Source organism: Patella vulgata, chromosome 1, assembly GCF_932274485.2.
Source record: "Patella vulgata chromosome 1, xgPatVulg1.2, whole genome shotgun sequence".
NCBI lineage: Eukaryota > Metazoa > Mollusca > Gastropoda > Patellidae > Patella > Patella vulgata.
Window position 1 is genome coordinate 27,442,971 of NC_065879.2, and position 23,056 is coordinate 27,466,026.

The 23,056-nt window shown below is 36.2% G+C and overlaps 1 protein-coding gene across 1 annotated transcript in view; it reads left to right on the forward strand.

Moving 5' to 3' along the window:
• LOC126814770 (aromatic-L-amino-acid decarboxylase) overlaps window positions 1-23,056 on the forward strand; it is a 28,568-nt gene continuing 5,512 nt past the window's right edge. The window contains exons 1-11 of the mRNA XM_050540141.2: window positions 1-130; window positions 10,069-10,280; window positions 11,036-11,149; window positions 12,908-13,027; window positions 13,256-13,390; window positions 13,713-13,856; window positions 14,461-14,527; window positions 15,076-15,170; window positions 16,234-16,301; window positions 16,832-16,922; window positions 17,309-17,407. Of these exons, the coding sequence (XP_050396098.1) occupies window positions 10,080-10,280; window positions 11,036-11,149; window positions 12,908-13,027; window positions 13,256-13,390; window positions 13,713-13,856; window positions 14,461-14,527; window positions 15,076-15,170; window positions 16,234-16,301; window positions 16,832-16,922; window positions 17,309-17,407 (1,134 nt within the window). The 5' untranslated portion in view covers window positions 1-130; window positions 10,069-10,079. The remainder of the gene's footprint in view (window positions 131-10,068; window positions 10,281-11,035; window positions 11,150-12,907; window positions 13,028-13,255; window positions 13,391-13,712; window positions 13,857-14,460; window positions 14,528-15,075; window positions 15,171-16,233; window positions 16,302-16,831; window positions 16,923-17,308; window positions 17,408-23,056) is intronic.

Genomic DNA, 23,056 nt, shown 5'->3' on the forward strand with positions numbered 1-23,056 from the left:
CAAATTAAGGATCAATGGGGAATCATGCCGTAACTGTTTATTTTAGCAGACGCGAATAAAGTGGCGTGAGATCAATGGAAGTCGACAGACCATAAGTTGACAATTTTTAGTTTGGAATAACGGCATTAAGGTAAGTCTTATGGGTATTTCTGCTTTTAGAAAACAAAGAAGAAGAAATATTGAGAATTATTGAAATTGCTTTTTTCGACAGGGGGGTTGGATGGCTGAATGGTTAGCGTGCGCGCGCTGTATCATAAAGTCTGTCATTGAGTCGACTGGCGTGGTTTCGAATCCCCGGTTGTACGTGGCAAGGAGTAGGGTCGCCTGTCCAACCTCGTGGGTTTTCTCCGGGTCCTCCGGTTTCCTCCCATTGCTAAAGACCCCTACGCGCAAGCGAATTGTGTAAATAAAATTAAACCATATGTTAGTCCCGAAATGACCTAGTTTGTGTCAAGTGGACGTTAAATCCCATTTCTCTCTCTCTCTCTTCTTTCGACAGTTTAAAATGTCAGGGAACACCAAAAAATTCCCCCTTCTTTTTATCAATATATCTTTACGAACATTTTATAATGCATTTCTTCTTATATTGTCGTTTGGATTCCTCCCCATTTCGCATATAATATCGCGTATCACCTTTCCACGAAATGAATACCCTTGTGCGGATAACATCATTTTTGAATTGGCTGATTTTAGTAGATTATTGCATATTATACGAATATAACATATTGAAATTCAATGGATTTCTTTGTGGAGTTGTTGTCACTAAAATTACTTCATTTATCGAAATTGTTACTGATGAACCTTATCATCAAAACCATGCAAAAACTAGACTCTAATGTTTGCGTAGTGGTGAAATCTACAGTTCAAATTTGTTCGAAATTATGCTGTCAATTGATTTTGTATTACTAACAGACACGCACGCAATGGAAGTAATTTTTGAAACTACCACCTAGACGATGGTAACGATGCCGAAAAGAAATCAAGCATACCATCATGCAAACCATGCTTGAAATTTATACATATTTATACAAGCAGAAAATTTACTGAAACGTTATAAGCCAAAAACAAAAATTCACGTTTTCTTTGTTTCTTGTCTGGTTGATACACACGTTTTCGGAGAACCTAAGCAGTCCGTCCGTTTGGTGAAAAGCCACAGCCTCTAACAATGATGTACGGCTTTTATAATATGGAGACTCAAATCGAGTACTGCTGTCATACGAATGCATTCAGAACTGAGACACGCTATACCTACGATAGAGAGAGAGAGGGAGAGAGGGAGGGAGAGAGAGAGAGAAATGGGGTTTAACGTCCACTCGACACAAACTATGTCATTTCGGGACTAACATATGGTTTAATTTTATTTACATAATTCGCTTGCGCGTAGGGGTCTTTAGCAGTGGGAGGAAACCGGAGGACCCGGAGAAAACCCACGAGGTTGGACAGGCGACCCTACTCCTTGCCACGTACAACCGGGGATTCGAAATCACGCCAGTCGACTCAATGACAGACTTTATGATACAGCGCGCGCACGCTAACCATTCAGCCATCCAACCCCCCAGAGAGAGAGAGAGAAATGGGGTTTAACGCCCACTCGACACAAACTAGGTCATTTCGGGACTAACACATGGCTCAATTTTATTTCAATAATTAGCTTGCTTGTAGGGGCCTTTAGCAGTGGGAGGAAACCGGAGGACCCAGAGAAAACCCACGAGGTTGGACAGGCGACCCTACTCCTTGTCACGTACAACCGGGGAAACGAAACCACGCCAGTTGACTCAATGACAGACCGTATGATACAGCGCGCGCGTGCTAACCATCCACCCTCCCCTCCCCCTCCACCTACGATAGAGAATACGGAGAAATAAAATACAGCTAACTACCAGGTAGCCCTCTTTGTTAAGAATAGGTCCAGTCTATGAAAAAATTTATCCTATCAATGCATAGTTTCCATAGACTAAAGCCCGTTCTATGTAAAAACGTGCTATAAGTTAGTTATGATAACTTGCTATAGTATAGGATTTTATTTATCCTTTTGTTCGGTGGAGGGGGGGGGGACGAACGATCTAACGCGTGCGATTCAGACCATAAGATCTGTCATTGATTAAGGTGGTGTGGTTTCGATCCCACACTTGTATATGCCAAGAAGTAGGGTCGACTTTTCAACCTTACAGGTTTTCTCAGGATCCTCCGGTTTTCCCTCATTGCTAAAGACCACTGCGCGCAAGCAAACTTTTGAAATACAAATGAACTATATGTTTAGTCCTGAAATGACCCATATATTTTTTCGAGTTGACGCTAAACCCCATTTCTCTTATTTGTTTCCTTGGCCAATTGGAAGAAGTCTGTATTGCCTGACTTCGTTCTTGCTGTTGATCTAGCATATAGTACCATACCAGAAAAGCAGCTGCTATCGTCTTTACCGTTAAATTTGTCAATATATTTTTCATATTTTGATGTTCATTGGATTTCATCCAAACGTGATAAATGGCGATAAATCAAGACTGTGTTTGATTAATCGATTAGTTTTCCAACTGAGAATACAACTATGTTTAGCAATAACTATACCATGAACAATATTTGACTACTATAGAAATGTCAATTATTCTAATGTAGAAATCAATATCAAATATTGCTCCATTATTAAATACGATATTATACGCCTTCATTTTAGTTTGTATTGCAATGATTGTGAGATTTAAATGTCGTAATACTCTGTAGACTTTACTTTATCAATAAAATATAACGAATTTGTTAAATTCTAATGCAGCGAAATCTAAACAACATAGATTAACATACCAGATACATGGCAGTGGTTGGGCAGGCAATCCTACTTGTCACGTGCAAAACCACGTCACTTGATTCAATAACAGACCTTATGGGCTAAAGCGCACGCGTTTTCAGAAGAAGTGTTCCGATCGGCAAAACATAACGGTGTGTATTCCTTTATTGATGATTCCCAAGGCAATAACACACCTTCAGGACCAGATTAAGAGAAAGGGGACCTCAAATTAGTTATAAAAAAAACTTTGTACCATAAATAAATATGTCATATTACGTTACGTTAAATTTTAACCTTTCTTTGTTAACATTATACTACCTTCGGATCATAGTGGAGATTGAACCGTTTACAGATTTTTGAGTTATCTCTGCACTTTCATAAGGGCCCCAGTGACATTTCAGGCAAGAGCCTCGTGCGAGTTTAATCAGGCCCTGCCTACATTAAATTTCACGTTCAGAAGATTTGTCCTCATTGACGAAACCTGCCGGTTAATCCCTACTGGGGGATTCCTTTGTCGATGTTGTCATCTATCAATAGAGAGAGAGAGAGAGAGAGAGAGAGAGAGAGAGGGGGTTTAACGTCCACTCGACACAAACTCTGTCATTTCGGGACTAACATATGGTTTAATTTTATTTCAATAATTCGCTTGCGCGTAGGGGTCTTTAGCAGTGGGAGGAAACCGGACACCCGATCTCCAGGCTAGCGAGCCAGCGTCTTACCCACAATATTTAAGACACAATGAACTTTTTTAAATATGGTACACAAGTCGTGTACCATATCGTTTCGGGCGCACAATCTATGAACAAAGAAGAACATATCCTAAATTACAATGCGACAGTATATAGTAATGGCGTAAACGGCTGTCGTTCAGCTTGGACTGTTCACGTATTTCATCGAACTTACTTGATTAGAAATAAATCACTTTATATACACTTATATCACATTCATATGTGCCTAAGGCCCATTTATGATTAAACAATAGAGCCACCCATCCTTTAAAATCAGTGGTAATTAAAGGCAAACAAGGTGTAAATACAATGCTTAATCTCAGGTCTAACCAAGAAAGCGCTTGCCGTAAGATATCTAACATTGGAACGTTTGGCTAAGTGCGGTTTAACATCCGCTCCATCTCTTTGTATTTGTACGAATTCTTGTAGCTAATCTGATAGAAATATCCAATCAATGACAAATGTACTAAATAATTTGGATCATTAATGAAGGATGTTTGTTAATGAATGAGTACAAATATCAACGGTGTCTTTATTACGTGACAATTTGGGAAGGGAGATCATTCTCAGGCGATAATTAACCACCAAAAGTGTCAATAAAGATTTGTAATGTACACTAAATGGCAGATCACGAAATTGAGGGACAAACAATAGCTAAATCGAATGACATCAAATATGCATTAGCGTATAGTGGTCTGAAGAATAGGCAATATAAATAACGGCTGGAATCGATATGTTCCAATCTTTATTCATGTTCTAACCATCATTTCGTTACATAGCTGTTTCATCTTTGACTTTGATATCATAGTTCTATAACAGAGGGGAGGACAGTATTAATACCACTTGGATTATCTCTTACGCCAGTGGGAATTTGGATATATTTATTGTTGTGGTAAGATATAATACTATAATTTGTAGATGTTAGAATAAGGTTGGATTTGATATAGGCACACATTTATGTATGTAAATGAGGGGTTTATTATTATCTTTATGACGCTATCCACCCCCAATTAGGATATGTCTGACTCTTTTCCAAACCCTTTTAATGGCGGAAAGCAGAGAGTAAGAATATGTTGCCCATTCTTTTGGGCTGTGTAAACATTATTTTAAAAAACAACTTGGAACCTCCAAACTTTTAAAAACATGCAAAAACATGGCTTTCTCGTTAAGTAACCATAACTCAGACTAAGAACGAAAAGGAACCGGGTTTAATATGTCGTTCGGTATTTGCACAGACAATGGCATCGATTCTAACTGGTACCCAACAAATGTGTACATTGGTGAACCTTGCTTTTTGTTGTACCAACCGAACGACTATAACCTGTTAAACCCTATTTCATTATTATTACTATTCTACTGAGTGCCTTGTATTTAAATTCGTGCTTACTAAGTCATTACATACGTTTTGGTCTAGATTTGATCTATCGTCGACAGGGCCGGATTAACCTTGTAGGTGGGTACCGGGGAATAAGGGGGGGGGGGGCAAGTCAAGGGGTGGCGGTGGCGGCATAATTAAGAAAGAACTGTAAGGGCTACTGTGGCGACCCGCAACCCGGCGGTAGGTGTGGGCGTCCTTCTCCAGAAAATGTTGAAAATAGATTTGATTTGATGCATTCTGAGGTATATTCTGGGCCAGTAACACAATATTAATCATTTTGGAAATCTCAAAACCTATTGTATCCGCATTAATGTATGAATAATCTCACATGTTCTGACGAACTGGTGGCACTGCAAACATACAGATGTCTACCAGCGGTGTTCAAACCAAAGTCAAAATTACCCACGTAGTCCTTTTTGGTGTAAAAGGGGTCTTATCAAAGACAGGCCCGTAGCCACCCTGCTGGCTGCGGAGGGGCAGAGAACTTTTTTTTGGTTGGCGGGGGGGGGGGGCAGGGGGTTCTCTCACCCCAGAAAATTGGACGACTGCAAACGTGTTTTCCAACCCAGAAAATCGTTCTCTAGCCAACTCTGACCAATGAACATAGTGACAAGACAGAGGCCCACACGACAGTGGGCCATTGGGCAAGTCAGTACATAATATATCGCAGATAGATGTCAGAGCATAACCAATAATATGTAATGTATAATAACTCCCAAAATCAATACTTCACATGGTGATACCTGACTGCTGTCTATTACAGTATAGGTATTTTAGAACTATGGTCGGCAACTTTTTTTGCGGGAAGGGAGGGGGGGGGGAAGGGTGTTGATCGAAGGTGACAGTAAGGAGTTAAAACGGGGCCCGTGATTGTGGACACGACCTTGATATTTCCAAATCTAAATTAGAATATCTCGGTCATCCAATGGAACTTTTGATCTTGTACTCAACCTTAAATTTGCGGGACCCGCGACATATGCCCCGCCCCTCCGACCCGGTTTTCATCTTTGATAATTATTTAATTCAATATGTTCAATATTTGATAGTGACGGGGTTGAAGATGTAGTAATTAATATTCATTAGCATATACATGATGGGGTGCAGACAATATTAATTATAACCCACAGACCGTATATTATAACGATTTTATTTTATTGTGAATAAAAGAAAGGAAAAGTATAAAGTTTAAATACATAAAATTGACATTAAAATCAAATACAATAGTTTGTGAATTACAGTGGATAATAATCTCAGATACAATACTAATCGTAATACCCATAATATGGGTTGAAATTGTTGAAGAACGGATTGAATGAGCCATAGTTTTGTTGGTAGGGATTAAAATAAGGATTGAACCCAAAGTTGGGATTGTAATTGAAATTGTAGAAGCTATTTGGGTAACCATAGAAGTCGTCAGCTGATAAAATGAAAAAAAAAAAAATAGTAAATTACTACATTAATCCCAGATTACACAATGTATCAGTGTATGCAATGGTTGACGAATCCTACTGCCATATTGAAATATGAGTGGTTCTAATCCGTTTTAACCTCTTTCATAAAGTAAAGGGAGTGGATTCCGTAACCTAACGCCAATATGGAATACAATGGAATAACTTGGAGATGCTGCCCCAAATAATGAGCCTCACAATTGGTCAACTGGGTAACGTATCTAAATAAGGGAAATTCGACCAGGTGCTTAATTCTTAGTGATAGGCATGCGTTTCAAGCCAAAATGTCACATCAACATTGTACTGCCGTATTATGCGCAATTTCCGTTAATATGTATAAGGGGAGTCAAAAGCAGAATCTAATATATGATCAATTCGGTGCCCCTTTTGGTAACAGAAAAGCTACCTTATCCTTGATATGTTTGCGTGTGGAATGGCATTACTCATACTAGTATACAATAAAGTACCCAATAGACCTTGGCCTGTTAAAAGCCACTCAAGTTGAGTAGTTCATAAAACAATGAAACAAAGTGAACCACAGCATGATAAATAAGTTCAGTAGATGATTTAATTGAGCAAGCTATTTCACTAGAGTTTCATGGACAAGGAGCCAAACCAAATCAAACCATTATGAGCAAGCGGATTATGATGCATTGCAAAATTACTTTAACAACCTCAGTATTGTTACAGTTATCGGCTGAATTCAGCTGACACGGGCTGAAATAATCTGCACACCTATCAACTTTGTTTCTTAATAAGCAGATATGGTTTAACAAAATAATTCAAAACGATCTTACCCTGAATAACAGAAATAATAGCCACGATGAAAAGGATTGTATTGCAAATGGTAGCCATCTTTACTTCTCTGAAATTATCGTTTGGAATTATATATCTATTACACTGTATATTGCAATCTCAACAGTTCCCTAAAGAGATGATGGAAAGTTATAATAATTCTGCCATAATATGATGAAATTAAAGCAAGCTATAGTTTACACTTATACATGTAGATGGAAATAAAATGAAAATTCCAAAACCACTTTAGATTGATATAAAAATGGGAAAACAGGTATAGGACAAGGTAAACTACTTAATTGTCTCTTTTCATTGTTAATAATAAATGATATATTCAAGGAAAATTATTGTTCAAATTAAACGATAATATTGATGTATGACAGAATATTCTGGACTTTACCTCGATGTTATGAATTTAACTTAAATTGAAACAAAATGCGATTTGTGATAATGGAATGGAAAAGTTACGAATCACAAAATTAATAATTTTTACGAAAAAAAATAATAATATACATGATGCTAAACTGAAATTTACCTGTTGCAGAAATCTGAATTCTCCTGAGTCAATATCTTCGAACCAACCCTTTCTGTTAAATTAATTCGATATTTTTTCCCCACATATTTATACTTTTAATAAAGTATTTACCTTTACCAAAGGTCGCTGAAAGTTTACGTTTTTGCATTCCTAAATTGTTGGAATGTTCCATTATTGACTTATTTATTTATCTGTTTACAAAAATTTTATGATTTAATTATCTTTTACCTTGCCGCTAGCTATCTAAATTTGCGATCTTGCTTGGAGTTCTAAAATATGCGTATATGGTAATCATTGTAAGAAAGCATAACAAATATAAACATATCACCCATCACAATTAATGCCACGTGGCGTGTCCAAAAATAATGGCTTGTTTGTTATAGGGCCAATATGGCAGGTACATGCACGTTCAACGAATGCATCGGGCCTATACATAAATTATTTTCTGTGTTTTAATATGTGAAACAAATAATTATATTGAATCAATTCAACTTTTAATTACACTTTATGTTAACTGTTGGAAAAGGCCATAGTTCTACTTTTAGCAGCTATGTTTGATGGTTTGTCTTTAGTGGATATCTTTCTAATAAAACAATAAATGACATTCGTAGAGAAAAAAGGATATGAACGCAGTTCAGGAAATTGTTTCAAAGCTATATTTGACTTTTAAGAAAGCTCACTTTCAATAAAAAGAAAATGCAAAATATATCATATTCTCTATATCGTTTGCAATGCCCCTTTCCTTGTATACCTTTTACTGGAATGATCGGTTCTATTTTTAAGATCCAATAGTTCGAATTATATATACAAGACTATTTACAGGACATATCTTTTTTGATTGACATTTAGTAATTGAACATATTAACACAAGGTACAATTTTATGGATATTACTGAGTTTAATACTATAAGCGACGTTTCGACGAGGATACCCTCGTCTTTATCATTTGCTTAATAAATACGAGAGTTTACTCGTCGAAACGTCGCTTAGTATTAAACACAGTAATTTATTGTGTATCCATAAATTGTACCTTGTGTTATTTATAGGACATAGTTTAATTGAATCACAGAAATGGACAAGTTTGTCGTAAGTTCTTTCACAGAGATAAACAGCATCCGATTATACACCGTCGTCAAACAACTGTTTGATTATTAATTAAGTTGGTGTAAGCTAACATATTTATAAATAGGCTGACTAGATGGATATTTATCATTAACTTGAAAACGTGACCTGTATGTGTTACGAAACGTCGTTATTAAATAATAGAGAAGTAGTTATATCCATATGTACCTTGTGTTGTGTTTTGTTATGAATAAACAACTGTTCTTGTCATAGCACCATATCTCAACATAGGCTATACGTTTGTAAAAAAGCACAAAATTTATATATTTGTGCTTTTTTACAAACGTATAATATATATAAAAAAAACAAGTGTATCATAATCGTTAAAATAAATATAATATCATTTTGTCTTTTATACTTTAAAAGACAAAGTCAGTTTGTCTATAATCTCTACTCGATCGATCTCTTTAATTTCTGAAGGATGTAGTGCTCTTTGTTCGGGTCAACCAGATAAGTAACCTCATCGGTATTTAATAAATAAATAAATAAATGACACCATCAACCTACTAGATGTAAATACCATGCTGAAATACCACCGGGACGGATACACAGGGGGTGGGGTGGGGTGGGGTGGGATGGGGTGGAGGGTGCAACTTTATTGATATACCTTCACTACAATAAAATAATAATAATAAAAAGAAACCAACACTTCTCGGGATTAATACTGTTTACGATATTATCCACATCAGTTTATTTGTCAATTCTCTATAATGGCATATTCTTCATTTATTTATTCTTATTTAGGGTCCTCGTAATACTACGCTTACTTAACTAATCTGGACTGTCGGAATAGTGGATTTTATTTCGGGTTTGAGGGATTTTTATTTAAGATTCAAAAACAACCCGGGGCGTGGAATGATCATTTGGAAAATTAAAATTTAACCGTTTTAAGAAAATTGTTTCGTATCGCTCGGCTCGGCTAGTCGTTTATAAATCTAAACATACATGTACAATGTGCTTTTATATACTAACTTGGCTTGACCTGTTGCATATATGCATTATTAGCTTACTACAGATTTGTCAATATATTATATTATATAAAATTTTATAAAATCTCACAAGGCATATTAATCAACATGTCCTTTATTATATAAAAACATAGTAGTATATTTGTATATATCAAGATTCAAAGAGCTAGAAAGTTTTATTTGGCATATCGGTAAGAAAGCAAGACTGTGCCCTCACCTCCACACAATCATGATATCTCGACTCCACTGTATTATGTCACGTGCCGGATGTGGTGTCAAAACACTAGGTTAAATAATCTTTGATTCAATATTTCAGGTTGAATCAAAATGGACGCGGAGGAGTTCAGAAAGAAAGGTAAAGAAATGGTGGACTATATAGCTGATTATTTGAGTTCCATTGACAAAAGACGACCACTGGCAGACGTGGAACCAGGCTATATCAAGGAACTAGTTAGAAACGAGGCACCAATAGAACCCGATTCCTGGGAAGATCTGATGAAGGATATTGAACCAATTATAATGAAAGGGGTAATCTACCAACAACGTTACCTCTATTTCAGACAATATTAAGTCATAACCTAGAGTATGAGAGGCGTTGTGGCTCAGTGAATAAGAATCAGGCTACCTGACCAGCCGGTCCGGGTTTCGATCCCGGTAATGTCCAGGGTGGTTTCCGTCTTTTTGGTGGGACGAAAAACTGAGGTCCCGCGTGTAGGCTACACCTTGTCAATTGCTGTATGGGCAAATAGTCCCTCACCAGACACTGCATGGCGTATGAACGTCCTTATTAGCTCAATCGGTGCAGAAAAGTAGGACTCTAAACCCGATTTCATTATTCCATTAAGTGTTGTTGAAAGCTTTTTAAAAGCACATTATTATCAAGTTATCGTGATTGACATGAGACATAATATTATTGTGGTATTGGGGTGTATAGGCCACAAGATGGCCTGGATTGTTTATGACAATCAGAAGAGCTAATTAAAAACAGCCATCTTCCATTTCACTCCATCCCAGAATTCCATCTAAGATCAAAGCCTTTTATTAATCAAGGGAAGTAACTCTATTAACACAAAGAACTCAAGAAGGCGTCAGACCACTATTACTTAATAATATGAATAAGTTGGTTTAGTAAAGGGAGTATATGACATTATGCATTGTCATCTTTTTGCTTAACCCCGTTTTTTCTGTCAAGGTTATCTGCAGTACATATTTGAAGTTTAAATTGAATAATACATGTCAATTACAACTTTTAAAGCTATATTTGTTTTTAATTTTTGTTTCAGACAACACATTGGCACAGCCCACATTTTCACGCATATTTTCCGACAGGAAATTCTTTTCCTGGTATACTGGGTGATATGTTGAGTGATGCTATAGGATGTATAGGATTTTCATGGGTAAGAAATTTTACATGATGATATTTTCTTTGAAATGTCAGTCCATAAATAGCAAGGGAACAGGATTCTTCAATTGAATCCAGGCTTTTAGCGAAACAAATCTTCGCAAACATTTTCAAACACAATTTATAGGTACTCCCGTAGGGTTGACATGTATACATTTGTTATATTCCTGCTATAACAGAACCCTAAAAAAAACCCGGAATACCTACATTGAATTTCACCTTTTATCAAGAGGTCTTTTTTGGGGTCTTCACCTATATATGCCCTATGCAAATATAGAAATGAAATACCCCATACTACTGTCTTTATATCCTATGCAAATGTAGAAAGTAAATACCCTATGCTACTTTCTACAGATCCTTTAAAAGTATAGCAATAAAATAACCCTGAAATGTAGAAATGAAAGCCGCCACCCCTCTTTCATAATACCCTACCTCGTGTATTCAATTGAAAATAAACTCACCCAATCTTACAGACATACCAAAAGTAAATAGAATATTTGTTAGTCTCAAACTGACATGAATGTCGACGACAAGTTAAGTTCCATTTCGTTACAAATTCAAAGGGGGGCGGAGACATGGGATTTAACGTCCAGTCGACACAAACTAGGTCATTTCGGGACTAACATGGTTAAACTTTATTTCATTAATTCTCTTGCGCGGAGGGGTCTTTAGCAGTGGACCTTGTCATGTACAACCGGAGAATCGAAACCTCGCCAGTTGACTTAATGACAGACCTAATGACCCCCCCCCCCCAACTCCTCAATTCAAAGGATCTCTAATGAAAACATGTTATTGGTTTATAACATTATTGTCATATATACATGGAAATCTCAACAAGATACCAGAAATTGGACGAGTAGATTTTAGAAAGTCTGGTTCATTTGTATTTGATAAAAATTAGTAGTCGCTATGCCCGTATTCTTTCCTTCAAATGATTAAATAAAGCACGAGAAATACAGACATAGCAGGCTTGTCAGACCTCATAATCCACCCGCTAGCTTTGAAATCGATGTCTTCAAAAATCGAACTTATTTTATTTGAAATTCCTGTATCGCATCCACATGCTTTTTAAAAGTTAACTCCCCCCAAAAAAACCCCACCATGTTTGGAACGAATGGAACATAAACTCTTTGATTTGCGATCGAAAGGTCTTTATTTTTTTACCTTATGAGGAACGCATTCGAAATTTGCAATTTTCGAAATTCGATAGCTCTTTTAGGGGAGACAACTTCAAAATGTACGGTCCTAATTTTCTGAATCCCAAGAGAGTTCTCCATTAGGCCCCAGTGATTAATCCAACCAAATTTTAATGGTGGATATTGATTGTACATTCTGTGGTTGCATAACATTTTCGGCAATATATTGGCACCTTGTTATTTCTAAAATTGCACATTTCTTGTGTAGTGTTCTAAAATGGCGAAAGAGAGAGAGAGAGAGAGAGAGAGAGAGAGAGAGAGAGAGAGAGATAGAAATGGGGTTTAACGTCCACTCGACACAAACTAGGTCATTTCGGGACTAACATATGGTTTAATTTTATTTCAATAATTCGTTTGCGCGTAGGGGTCTTTAGCAGTGGGAGGAAACCGGAGGACACGGAGAAAACCCACGAGGTTGGACAGGCGACCCTACTCCTTGTCACGTACAACCGGTCTAAAATGGCGAAACAAGATAGTACGTAAAGAAACATTTAAACTTCTTAGAAAATGTATAGATACATTTTATTAATATAATAGTCGTGTATTGCATATTCCAGGCATCAAGTCCATCGTGTACAGAATTAGAGGTTGTTGTGATGAATTGGTTAGGAAAGATGGTGTCATTACCTCCAGAATTTCTCTTCTCTTCAAAAGGTCACGGTGGTGGAGTCATCCAGGTAACGTATGAATTACATTCAAATAAAAGTGTTTCGCGCTTATTCAAGTCCCAGCTTTATTTGAAACTATTTCTTTATAAGTTCGGTCAATAATGACCTTGAACATGTAGCATTCAGATTACAAATCTCTGTGCTCAGCATATCAACAAATAAAATGCTAACTGGAGACGAGTTGATAGATCATACAGATTATTTAGATACAACCGCATATTTTGATTATTTTTTCAGTCTACTGCTAGTGAAGTAACATTAACTTGTTTATTGGGAGCTAGAACTAAGTTTATACGCCAAATAAAGGGAGACGATCCTAACATGGAGGACGGTGTTATTATGTCTAAATTAGTCTGTTATTGCTCAGATCAGGTAAGGTTTATCCAGTTATAAAAAATACAAGTTACTATTTTGATTAAAGTTAATTATGACGCTATAGCAAGATCCTTATCTCTCTTGCCAAATCTATATTACATTACGGTACATTCAAAGGACCTTTTGATATGTATGCCCTACATCTGCCCCTTTTGGAAATCCCAGTAAGTACACTGTTAGTTATCATTTTTTTTATGGGTTCTTGGTGGTCTTTGTTGTAGACCTATTTATCCGTAGCGAAGACCGGATTACTTTTCGGAAATGCGTATATGTATACTGTTAATTATTATCAATGTTTTTTTTGTGTTCTTTGTTGTAGGCTCATTCTTCAGTAGAGAAGGCTGGATTAGTCGGTGCTGTTAAATTAAGAATATTAGAATCAGATGAAAAGGGTTCTTTCCGTGGTGCCGCATTAGAAACAGCAATAAAAACTGACAAGGCTAACGGACTAGTGCCATTTTTCGTAAGATTTTTACATTTTCTGTCGGATGTTCGTGGGTGGGCCATACCCTTTATTATTGATGACACCAACCTCTACTTATAGCTAGGTTTCAGAAGTTTGTCATAAGGTAATCTCTATGACCAGCGGCCGTAATAACATCGTCTAGGTTTCCTAATTATATAAGTACAATACAATTTTTTAGCTCGATGACCCCCCCCCCCCCACCCATGTATGTATCATCTAATCTAGATAATGACGTGATCTAATGTTTGCTTTTGACTTAGTGACATGGTTAATTTTAGGTTTTTATAACCTTTATGATTTATTTTAGGTTTGTGTAATCTTTATAATTCATTTTAGGTATGTGTAATCTCTAAGAATAATGTTAGATTTGTGTAATCGTTATCATTAATTTTAGTTTTGTGTAATGTCTAAGATTAATGTCAGGTTTGTGTAACCGTTATAATTAATTTTAGATTTTAGGTTTGTGTAATTGGTATGATTAATTTTAGGTTTGTGCAACCATGATTTATTTTAGGTTTATGTAATATTTATGATTAATTTTAGGTTTATGTAATATTTATGATTAATTTTAGGTTTATGTAATATTTATGATTAATTTTAGGTTTGTGCTACTCTTGGTACGACAGGATGTTGTGCTTTTGATAATATAAAAGAATTAGGACCCATTTGTAAGTATTTGCATTTTCTCCATCATTACAGATTTTGTATGTCGGTAAACACAAATAACGATTTAACAGCTCGTCCGATCTCACTGATATTTGTAATTTCGTCGTTTACTGCCCTAACTGAAACAGATTTGGACTGAACGATCTTTCTACCCATGTACCATTAATGAATTATCCAGACGGAATAAGACACGAGATCAGTTCAAAATCTGGAATCTAAAACGGAATTAAATGGGCTGATACAGACGGACATACGCCATGCAGTGTGCTCTGATAGTAATTTTGCAATACTGTCTATTCTTATTTCGATTTTGAACTGTCCCGTGATCTTTTTCCCCACCCTCATTCCTGAATCATATATAAGAGGACATTTTTTTCTCAGTCAAACCTCTAGATATTGTCCCATGCCAGGAGCTCTGTCCTGTACCTCTGTCAAACCGGAAAATCCCGAGGAACTTTCTCGACGAAAACCGGGATCAAACCCTTACTCACTGAGCCAAGGTTACATTCTTTAAAATGCATTTTCTACAAAAAGAATTATTTCATTTCAGGTGAAAGAGAAGGTATATGGTTGCATATAGACGCTGCCTATGCTGGAAGTTCTTTTATTTGTCCTGAATTTAGACCACTGTTAGATGGAGTAGAGGTTTGAAGAATTTCGTATTCTGAAAACTATATAATAATTGTGGGATAACTGCGATAAGGAGCTATGGAAACAGGACACCGAAACAGGGCCAGAATTGACAATAATAACGATAACAAACACTTAAATATGTTTTTAACTTTTGAAATTAAACAAAACTTACTTACATGTATTCTGAAATTCAAATAACGTATTTACTGGTGGCAAAATCCTGGATAATTTCATTCAAATACCGATTAATTAAATGATTAGAATACTAGATAAATGGTACCAATGTTACCATTAATTAAAGGATTAGAATACTAGATAAATATTACCAATGGTACCAATGGTACCAATGGTACCAATCTTACCATTAATTAAAGGATTAGAATACTAGATAAATGTTACCAATGTTACCAATGTTACCAATCTTACCATTATTTATTACAATACTATGCATCGTATGGACCCCTTTGTTCAGCTGGGCCTTTTGCTCCATGGCAAATAAAACCCATCTGCGGCGTCCTCGCCCTTTCCTTTGCCATATGCATGTGCAGATTTTGCGTTTATCAAGGACAACATTGACAATCCCTCATTTCAAAAATTGTGTAATGTAATAAATATCCCACTTTTTACTGTATTTAATATTGTACATTATTGAAATATTAATGGCCACATTATAGTCCCAAATTCAAAAGCGGATTAAAAAAAAGTATATAAAAAATATAATATGAGATTTACAATCAACGTAGAAATCTTAAAACTATGTTCCATCGAGCATGATAATTTTACCTATTCGATTCACACAACTCAGGTATAGCCAGGAATAATTAAATGATACTAAGCTCATAGTCAATTAAAGAATTACACAATTCTTAAAGGGTAGATTATACAATTCATAGTTCGGATTAGATTAAAATTTTCCAATCTATTGTTATAAGTTAAAGATTTCGAATGTCCTGGAGACACAGGCTATCTTTAAAATTGAGAAATTCTAAATCTTCAAAGTAAAAGTTATAGGATACGTAATCTTTATAGGTTATAGTATTATGTATACATTACATTTTTTTTTCATTTTTTTCAGTATGCAATGTCGTTTAATTTTAATCCTCATAAATGGTTACAAGTCAACTTTGATTGTTCAACTCTCTGGTTAGTATTGTTTAATAGTTTCTGGAGATGTCCATATTCCCGAAGCAATGCTTTTCATTAACATTGTCACGTGTAAGATAACAATTAGGGTCCATTGATTCATCAAACAAGGAACGCACTTGTCAATCAACACCTTTTGGCGGACTTTTCTTTTCTCCTGCCAAGCGAACTTGCTGTATCAACTTGCGTTGGATTTTATTGTGTGAAAAAGAATATCAAGGACGGTCGTTTATTATTTTTTTCATTTTTTAATATTGACACCTCCATGTGCAGATTTTTCGATAAACCAATCATATTTTGTTATTTAAAAAAAAAGAAGAAAAAACCTCGTCCGTAAATAGCTTGATTTGACTTCTGAAAGCTATTTTCCACTTTACAAGCTCGTGTATAAACAATGCGATATCATACCATTTTAGTCCCAAAGTTACGCCAGTGTGCCAAGTGGTCGACAAGTCTCTCCATTAATCTTTTTTATCATTTGATGTTATTGCGATAATAATTTCAGTTTTAAAAATGATTTATATATTCAGGGTAAAAGACAGTCGTTTATTAGCTGAAGCTTTTGTAGTTGACCCTCTTTATCTAAAACATGAAAATGAAGGTGCTATGCCGGATTACAGGGTAAGTTTTATTAAATATGCCTTTAGTCATTTGTGGTGGGGTCACTCACAACCCTCTTTAGATTTGGTTGTATGGGGTACTGGTATTTCATGAAATAGTTTGAAGTAAAAAAAAAACCCCAAAAAAACCCCAACAACCCAAAAGAGCATAATCGCTTGTAATCAGCTATAGTCCAAAACGCCACACTATGGGAAGAACAACAATATGTTCCTGATACCTTAATCACGTTTTATGTGATGCGTCACACCGACCACTTCCGGGGATTTTTACCATTTATTAAAATACAATGACACCCCGCATTTTAATTGTATTATATTAGGAGTTTATTTTCATATGTAGACGGTTTTATATTTCATAATTGCATGTGAGGTTTAACTCTATTTTAGCACTGGCACATTCCATTGGGGCGACGTTTCCGGTCTCTGAAGCTCTGGTTTGTTCTGAGATTATTTGGACAAAGGAAACTTCAAGAATCTATCGTAAAGGTAATGTTTTTATACGCCCATATTTTCACGTGAACGTATTATTCCGTAGCCCCTGTCCGTCCGTCCACAATTTGTTTTTGGACACTTACAGGTCACAATTTTGATCCGATTTTGATGAAACTTTAAATGTATGTTTATATCTCAAAGATCTCGGTTCCTTTTGATAATGGCGCATATCCGAAGTGACTTCCTGGATTATGGCCACTGATTGTTCGAAAAATCGCATTTTTAGCTTGTGACCCCGCTAGAAGTCACAATTTGTATTCAATTTAAAAAAACCAAAACGTTTAAATATATCACCGTTACATATCAACGAAGGTTGTGTTCGAATTTCGTAAATATCAGACCCAAACTGCCGGACAAAATGGCCGCTCCTTGTATGCAAAATAATAGTGTAAAATTATGTAATACCAAGGTTGTGGACACACTAGAGGCCACAATTTTGATCCGATTTTAATGAAACTTTAAATTTATGTTTATATCACAAAGAACTCAGTTCCTGTCAATAATCGTGCATATCCGAATGTAACTTCCTGGATTATGACCACCCCTGATTGTTCGAAAAATCGCATTTTTAGCGTGTGGACCCGCTAGAAGTCACAATTTGTATTCAATTTTAACAAACGTTTCAATATATCACCGTTACATATCAATAAAGGTTGAGTTCGAATTTCGTAAAAATCTGACCTAAACTGCCAAACAAAATGGCCGCTCCTTGTACGCAAATAGTGTAAAAGTATGTAATACCAAGGTTGTGGACACCCTAGAAGTCACAACGTTCATCCGATTTTGATGAAACTTAAAATGTATGTTTATAATCCAAAGATCTTGGTTCCTTTCGATATTTGCGCATGTCCGACCGTAACTTCCTGGATTATGGCCCCTGATTGTACGGAAAATCAGGCTTTTAGCTTGTGGATCCTCTAGCTAGAGGTCATAATTTTTATTCTATTTTTAAAAAAAACGTTTGAATGTATTACCGTTACATATCAATGACGATTGAGTTCGAATTTCGTGAAAATTGGAACGAAACTGCCTAACAAAATGGCTGCGCCTTGTGTGCAAATAATGTAAAAGTATGTAATGTTATGTGGGTTTAATCCCACTGGGGGTGTCACTATTTCTCAATCTCTAACTCTCAATAAAGAAAACACCATTCTATGATCCACATGTTTATTCTCTTCTCCCAAGGGCAGATCACTCATACAAAGTAGAAACATCAATAATTCTTTTTATAAATCAAAGGCAAAGACAGTTAAAGGAAGGTAACTCTTTCAAGCTTAACTAAGATTCAGACCACAATTAACTACTTATGTAACTAGACTTATCACTATATAACATCCCTCCCTCCTAAGTCAAAAACACAGTTTTTGGAAAAACTAGTTTGACAATACATATCATCTATGTTTGTATAAGTGCTTAAAAATACTAATGTGTAACATATATTACAAGGCATGAAACTTTGAACAAATCAAAGACATCATAAAAAAATGAGTAAACAAATCAGAATAGGTTTATTCAAATGCTCCAAAACCCCCAAAAGCGTGTAGTATATATTACCAAGAATAGATTGCTTTAAAATATGCTATACAGGTGGGTCTATGAATAAACAAGATTCAGAGATGTTAGAATAACACTTATGTTATAATCCCCAAATGAATGTAAAACAATAATTATTATAACAAGGTTTGATATTTCCTTAGGCTACCAGTTACTTGTAGTTTATTATCATTGATAAGTCCATTGGCTACATTAAACAAAACAGGAGATGAGTTAACTGGTATCCAGGAAGAAGTTTGACCTTTCTTGACATTAGAGGTAGTTATCAAAACTTGCAATGAACCACATTTGAACCTAGCTTTATGCAGTTCCATAGAAGACACATTAGACATTTCCTGTAACATCTTACATTGTTCTGATAACTGATAGTGTGATAACTTATCTACATAAGCAATATTATGATTATTTGTACTATTTGGGAGATAATGACAAATATTAATAGGATTTGTAGACCTATTAGAAACAATATCACTCTCATCAAATATAGGTAAGATAACATCACATTCATCCGTAATGAAACATTGATTAGTTTCAGTTAAAACATTAAGATTGTCATTGTTAGGAATATTACCTAACTCTTTCTGAAGTTGATCAATGTGGGTAATTTTTGTCTCAAAATTAGGAGACCTAACAAAACATGGTTTTAACCGATTAATCGAATAGACGTCCTGTAGGACCTTACCATCCAACGTAGAGAGAACGTAATGGGTTCGATCAAGAATTTGATGCACAACCAAAGGACCACACCAATCAGCTTTGATTTTACGTGAATTTGAAGTAAGGCTTGATGATGACGGTTTGAGTACATAAACTAACTGGCCCAATCCGTAAATAGGATTCTTACTGAGGGTGTGTGCAATACTGATATTCTGAGATTCCTGTTGACATCTTTGTAATTCAAGCATAGTCTTAGAAATATGATCAAACTTGTCCTTTAAATGGGAAACATACTCGAAATATGAACGACAAACTCCATCGAATTGCCAACGAAGATGGGTAAGGTTTTTGGGCTTCTTACCAAATACCAACTCGTAAGGGCAAAAGTCACCTAACTGTGGTGAAACAAAAGAATTGTAAGCATAGCAACAGGGAGACACATATCTGACCCAATCAGTTCCATACTGATTTAAGTTTTCCTTGAGAAAATCAGAGATTGATCTAATGTGGCGTTCTGCCAGAAGACTACCATGATTTGCAACACTAATTACTTTTTGACTAATACCAAGTGTTGTACAAAGAGAGGTAACCAATTTTCCGATGAAACTTGCAGCTGCATCTGTTACTATGACAGATGGGGGACCAAAGAGACAGACTACTTTCTGGATTAAAGCTTCACACACTGTTTCGGCGTCAACTGACTTAGTTGGGACGCAAATGATGAAGCGAGTAATCTCATCACATATAACTAGAAGATGCTTAAAACCAGAGATGGATGCAGGCATGCTTTTGAAATCAATACTAAGTTTGTCAAAAACATTGTATTCTTCAGGTATCCTAGGATGAAATGTTCTGGTTTTATCTGTCTTGGGTTTGAATTTCTGGCAAGTAGAACATGTATTAATGTACTGTGCGATCCTCTGAAACATGTTGGGAAAGTAGAAGAGCTTTCGCATAGTCAAATAAGTCCGAACTATTCCCTGATGATTACACAACTGGCTATCATGATACTGATGTATCAAATTTGTGCACATTGACTCAGGAATGACAAGTTGAAGAGTAAAGCGATCATCCTTGGGTAGGAGAAGACGAAATAAAATATGCTCTGCTAAAATGTACTCTTCTGCTTGGAGTTTGAGACGTTTCGCAGCTTTGCGATCACTGGGCAATATATTGTGAGACAAATAATCATAGATAGGCTTAAATTGGGGAGAAGACGCTTGTTCAAGCCGAAGCTTATTTTGATCGAATGTCAAATTATAGTCTCTGATGATTTTACGCTTAATAACATTGTACAACTTATCCAATTCAGCTTGTCTTGGGAAATGATTAGTGACCAGCCGTTCACAATTGTGGATGAGGGGTTTGGGAGGAATACAGAGATCAATGGCTGTATCACCATCTATATCAATGTCTACTGATTTATCGACCAGACGAGATTCAGGTATAGAATCATTAGAGGAAGATACTTGTGTGTCGGCGAGAACTGGTGGTGGTTTAGGTGGGACAGCATTCTGGCTTGGTTGGCGTATATAGGGAAGGGGAATGGAAGAGTTCTGTTGAGATTTTGACTGGTGAGTTCTAGAATTCCTTGACTGTGAAGAGATATTATTGGAAGACACAATGGAAAAAGGGATTTCAGTTGAAGTACTAGAAGTTGGTTGACTAACGGTAGTAGTGCGTGTGGAAGGTTTGGGGAAGAGTTCGGGAATGGCGATTTGCTTCTGTTTTGCATATTGCCGTGTAACCGGGCGACTTGCTGACTGAGTAACAGGAAATCTGCTAAGACTAATTCAGTTCCCTTTTTATAGAAGATTTTGAATGAATATTGGGATAGTTTGACAATTAACTTAGTGAGACGTTGAGAACAAGGCTCTTTCTTGGAGTACAGAAGTTGAACTATTGCAGAGTGGTCAACATAAGCAGTAAACTCAACTCCTTTGAGTAAGTACTGGAAATTTGTGATGTTTATGAGAAGACCAAACATTTCCAACTCGGTAACACTGTAATTCTTACATGCCGGAGGTAACTTCTTAGAATAATAACCCAATATGCGCTCCTTGCCATTTATGATTTGTGTAATGTACGATCCAGTAGCTGATCGAGATGTATCGCTATAGAGACTCAAGGGACCATTTGCAGTCGGGAGGTACAAAACAGGTGGGTTAGTAAGAAGATATTTTACATCTTGAAAAGCCTTTTCATGTTCTTCGGTCCATGAAAATTTAGATCTCTTGGAAGAAATCTGATGAAGGGGCTGCATAACTTCTTGTAGCCTTGGCAGAAAGTTTGAGACATAGTTAACGGCTCCTATAAACCTACGAACTTCTTTACTAGACTTAGGACGAACAAGATGTTGAATTGCCTGGCAACGATTTGCCAATGGTTGGAGGGTAACAAGTCCTTCGTTATTAATCTTAATTAAATGACCCATGTACACAACTTGATTTCTGAAGAACGAACATTTACGAGGAGAAATCTTCAGTCCATTATCAATAAGTGCTTGAAAGACAGCCTGTAAGTGACTACTGTGTGACTGGACATCCTTACTAAATACAATGATATCGTCGTGATGAGCAATACAGTAATGACGGCTGTCAGGTACTTGAGAGAGAATCCTATCAATTTCGGCTTGAAAAATAGCAGGGGATACACTTAAGCCTTGTGTTAAGCGCTTGAAGTAAAAGTGGCGACCTCCGTGATAGGACGATATACCCGTGTATTGTTGAGCATTTTGTGAAAGGGGCATAGAAAAGAAAGCAGACTTAAGGTCAAGGCAGCTGATAACTGTGGGTTTAGCATGACCAATTCTTTGCAAGGTAGATGATAATAAAGGGAATGGATGGTTATACCTCTTAATGCGCTTATTTAAGTGACGAAAGTCAACTACAACACGTTTATCTGTAGTTCCCTTTTTAGGGAGAATTAAAACAGGAGAGGTGTACGATTGGTGACCCTCGGCGATAATACCCAATTTTACTAATTTATCAAGTTCAGCATCGATAACCTCTTTATCTGATTCAGTGGTATGATATGGGCGAATATAAAATGGACGAGGGTCATTAACATTAATGTCAACTTCAATGTTAGAACAATGGCCAATCTCACCATAAAGACTGAATGCTTCTCTGCTTTGGGATAGTTGTCTTTGAAAATCTTTCTTCTCATTAGGTGACAAAATACAATTATCATACAAGTTAATTTGCTGTTGTAAAATCTCATCTTCTGATAACTGCAATAAAGGATCATCCTTCTTAAGGTGGGAATATTGTTCTGCACGTTGAACAAAATCTGAGGAATCACACACAAAAACAGTACCTGTGTTGAAATAGAACAAAGGATGAGATTGCCTAAGGTGAAGAGTTTTACTACCAGGGTTTGATATGGGAACAACAGCTCTGTTACGCTGTAAAGTAGCGAGTATAAACGATG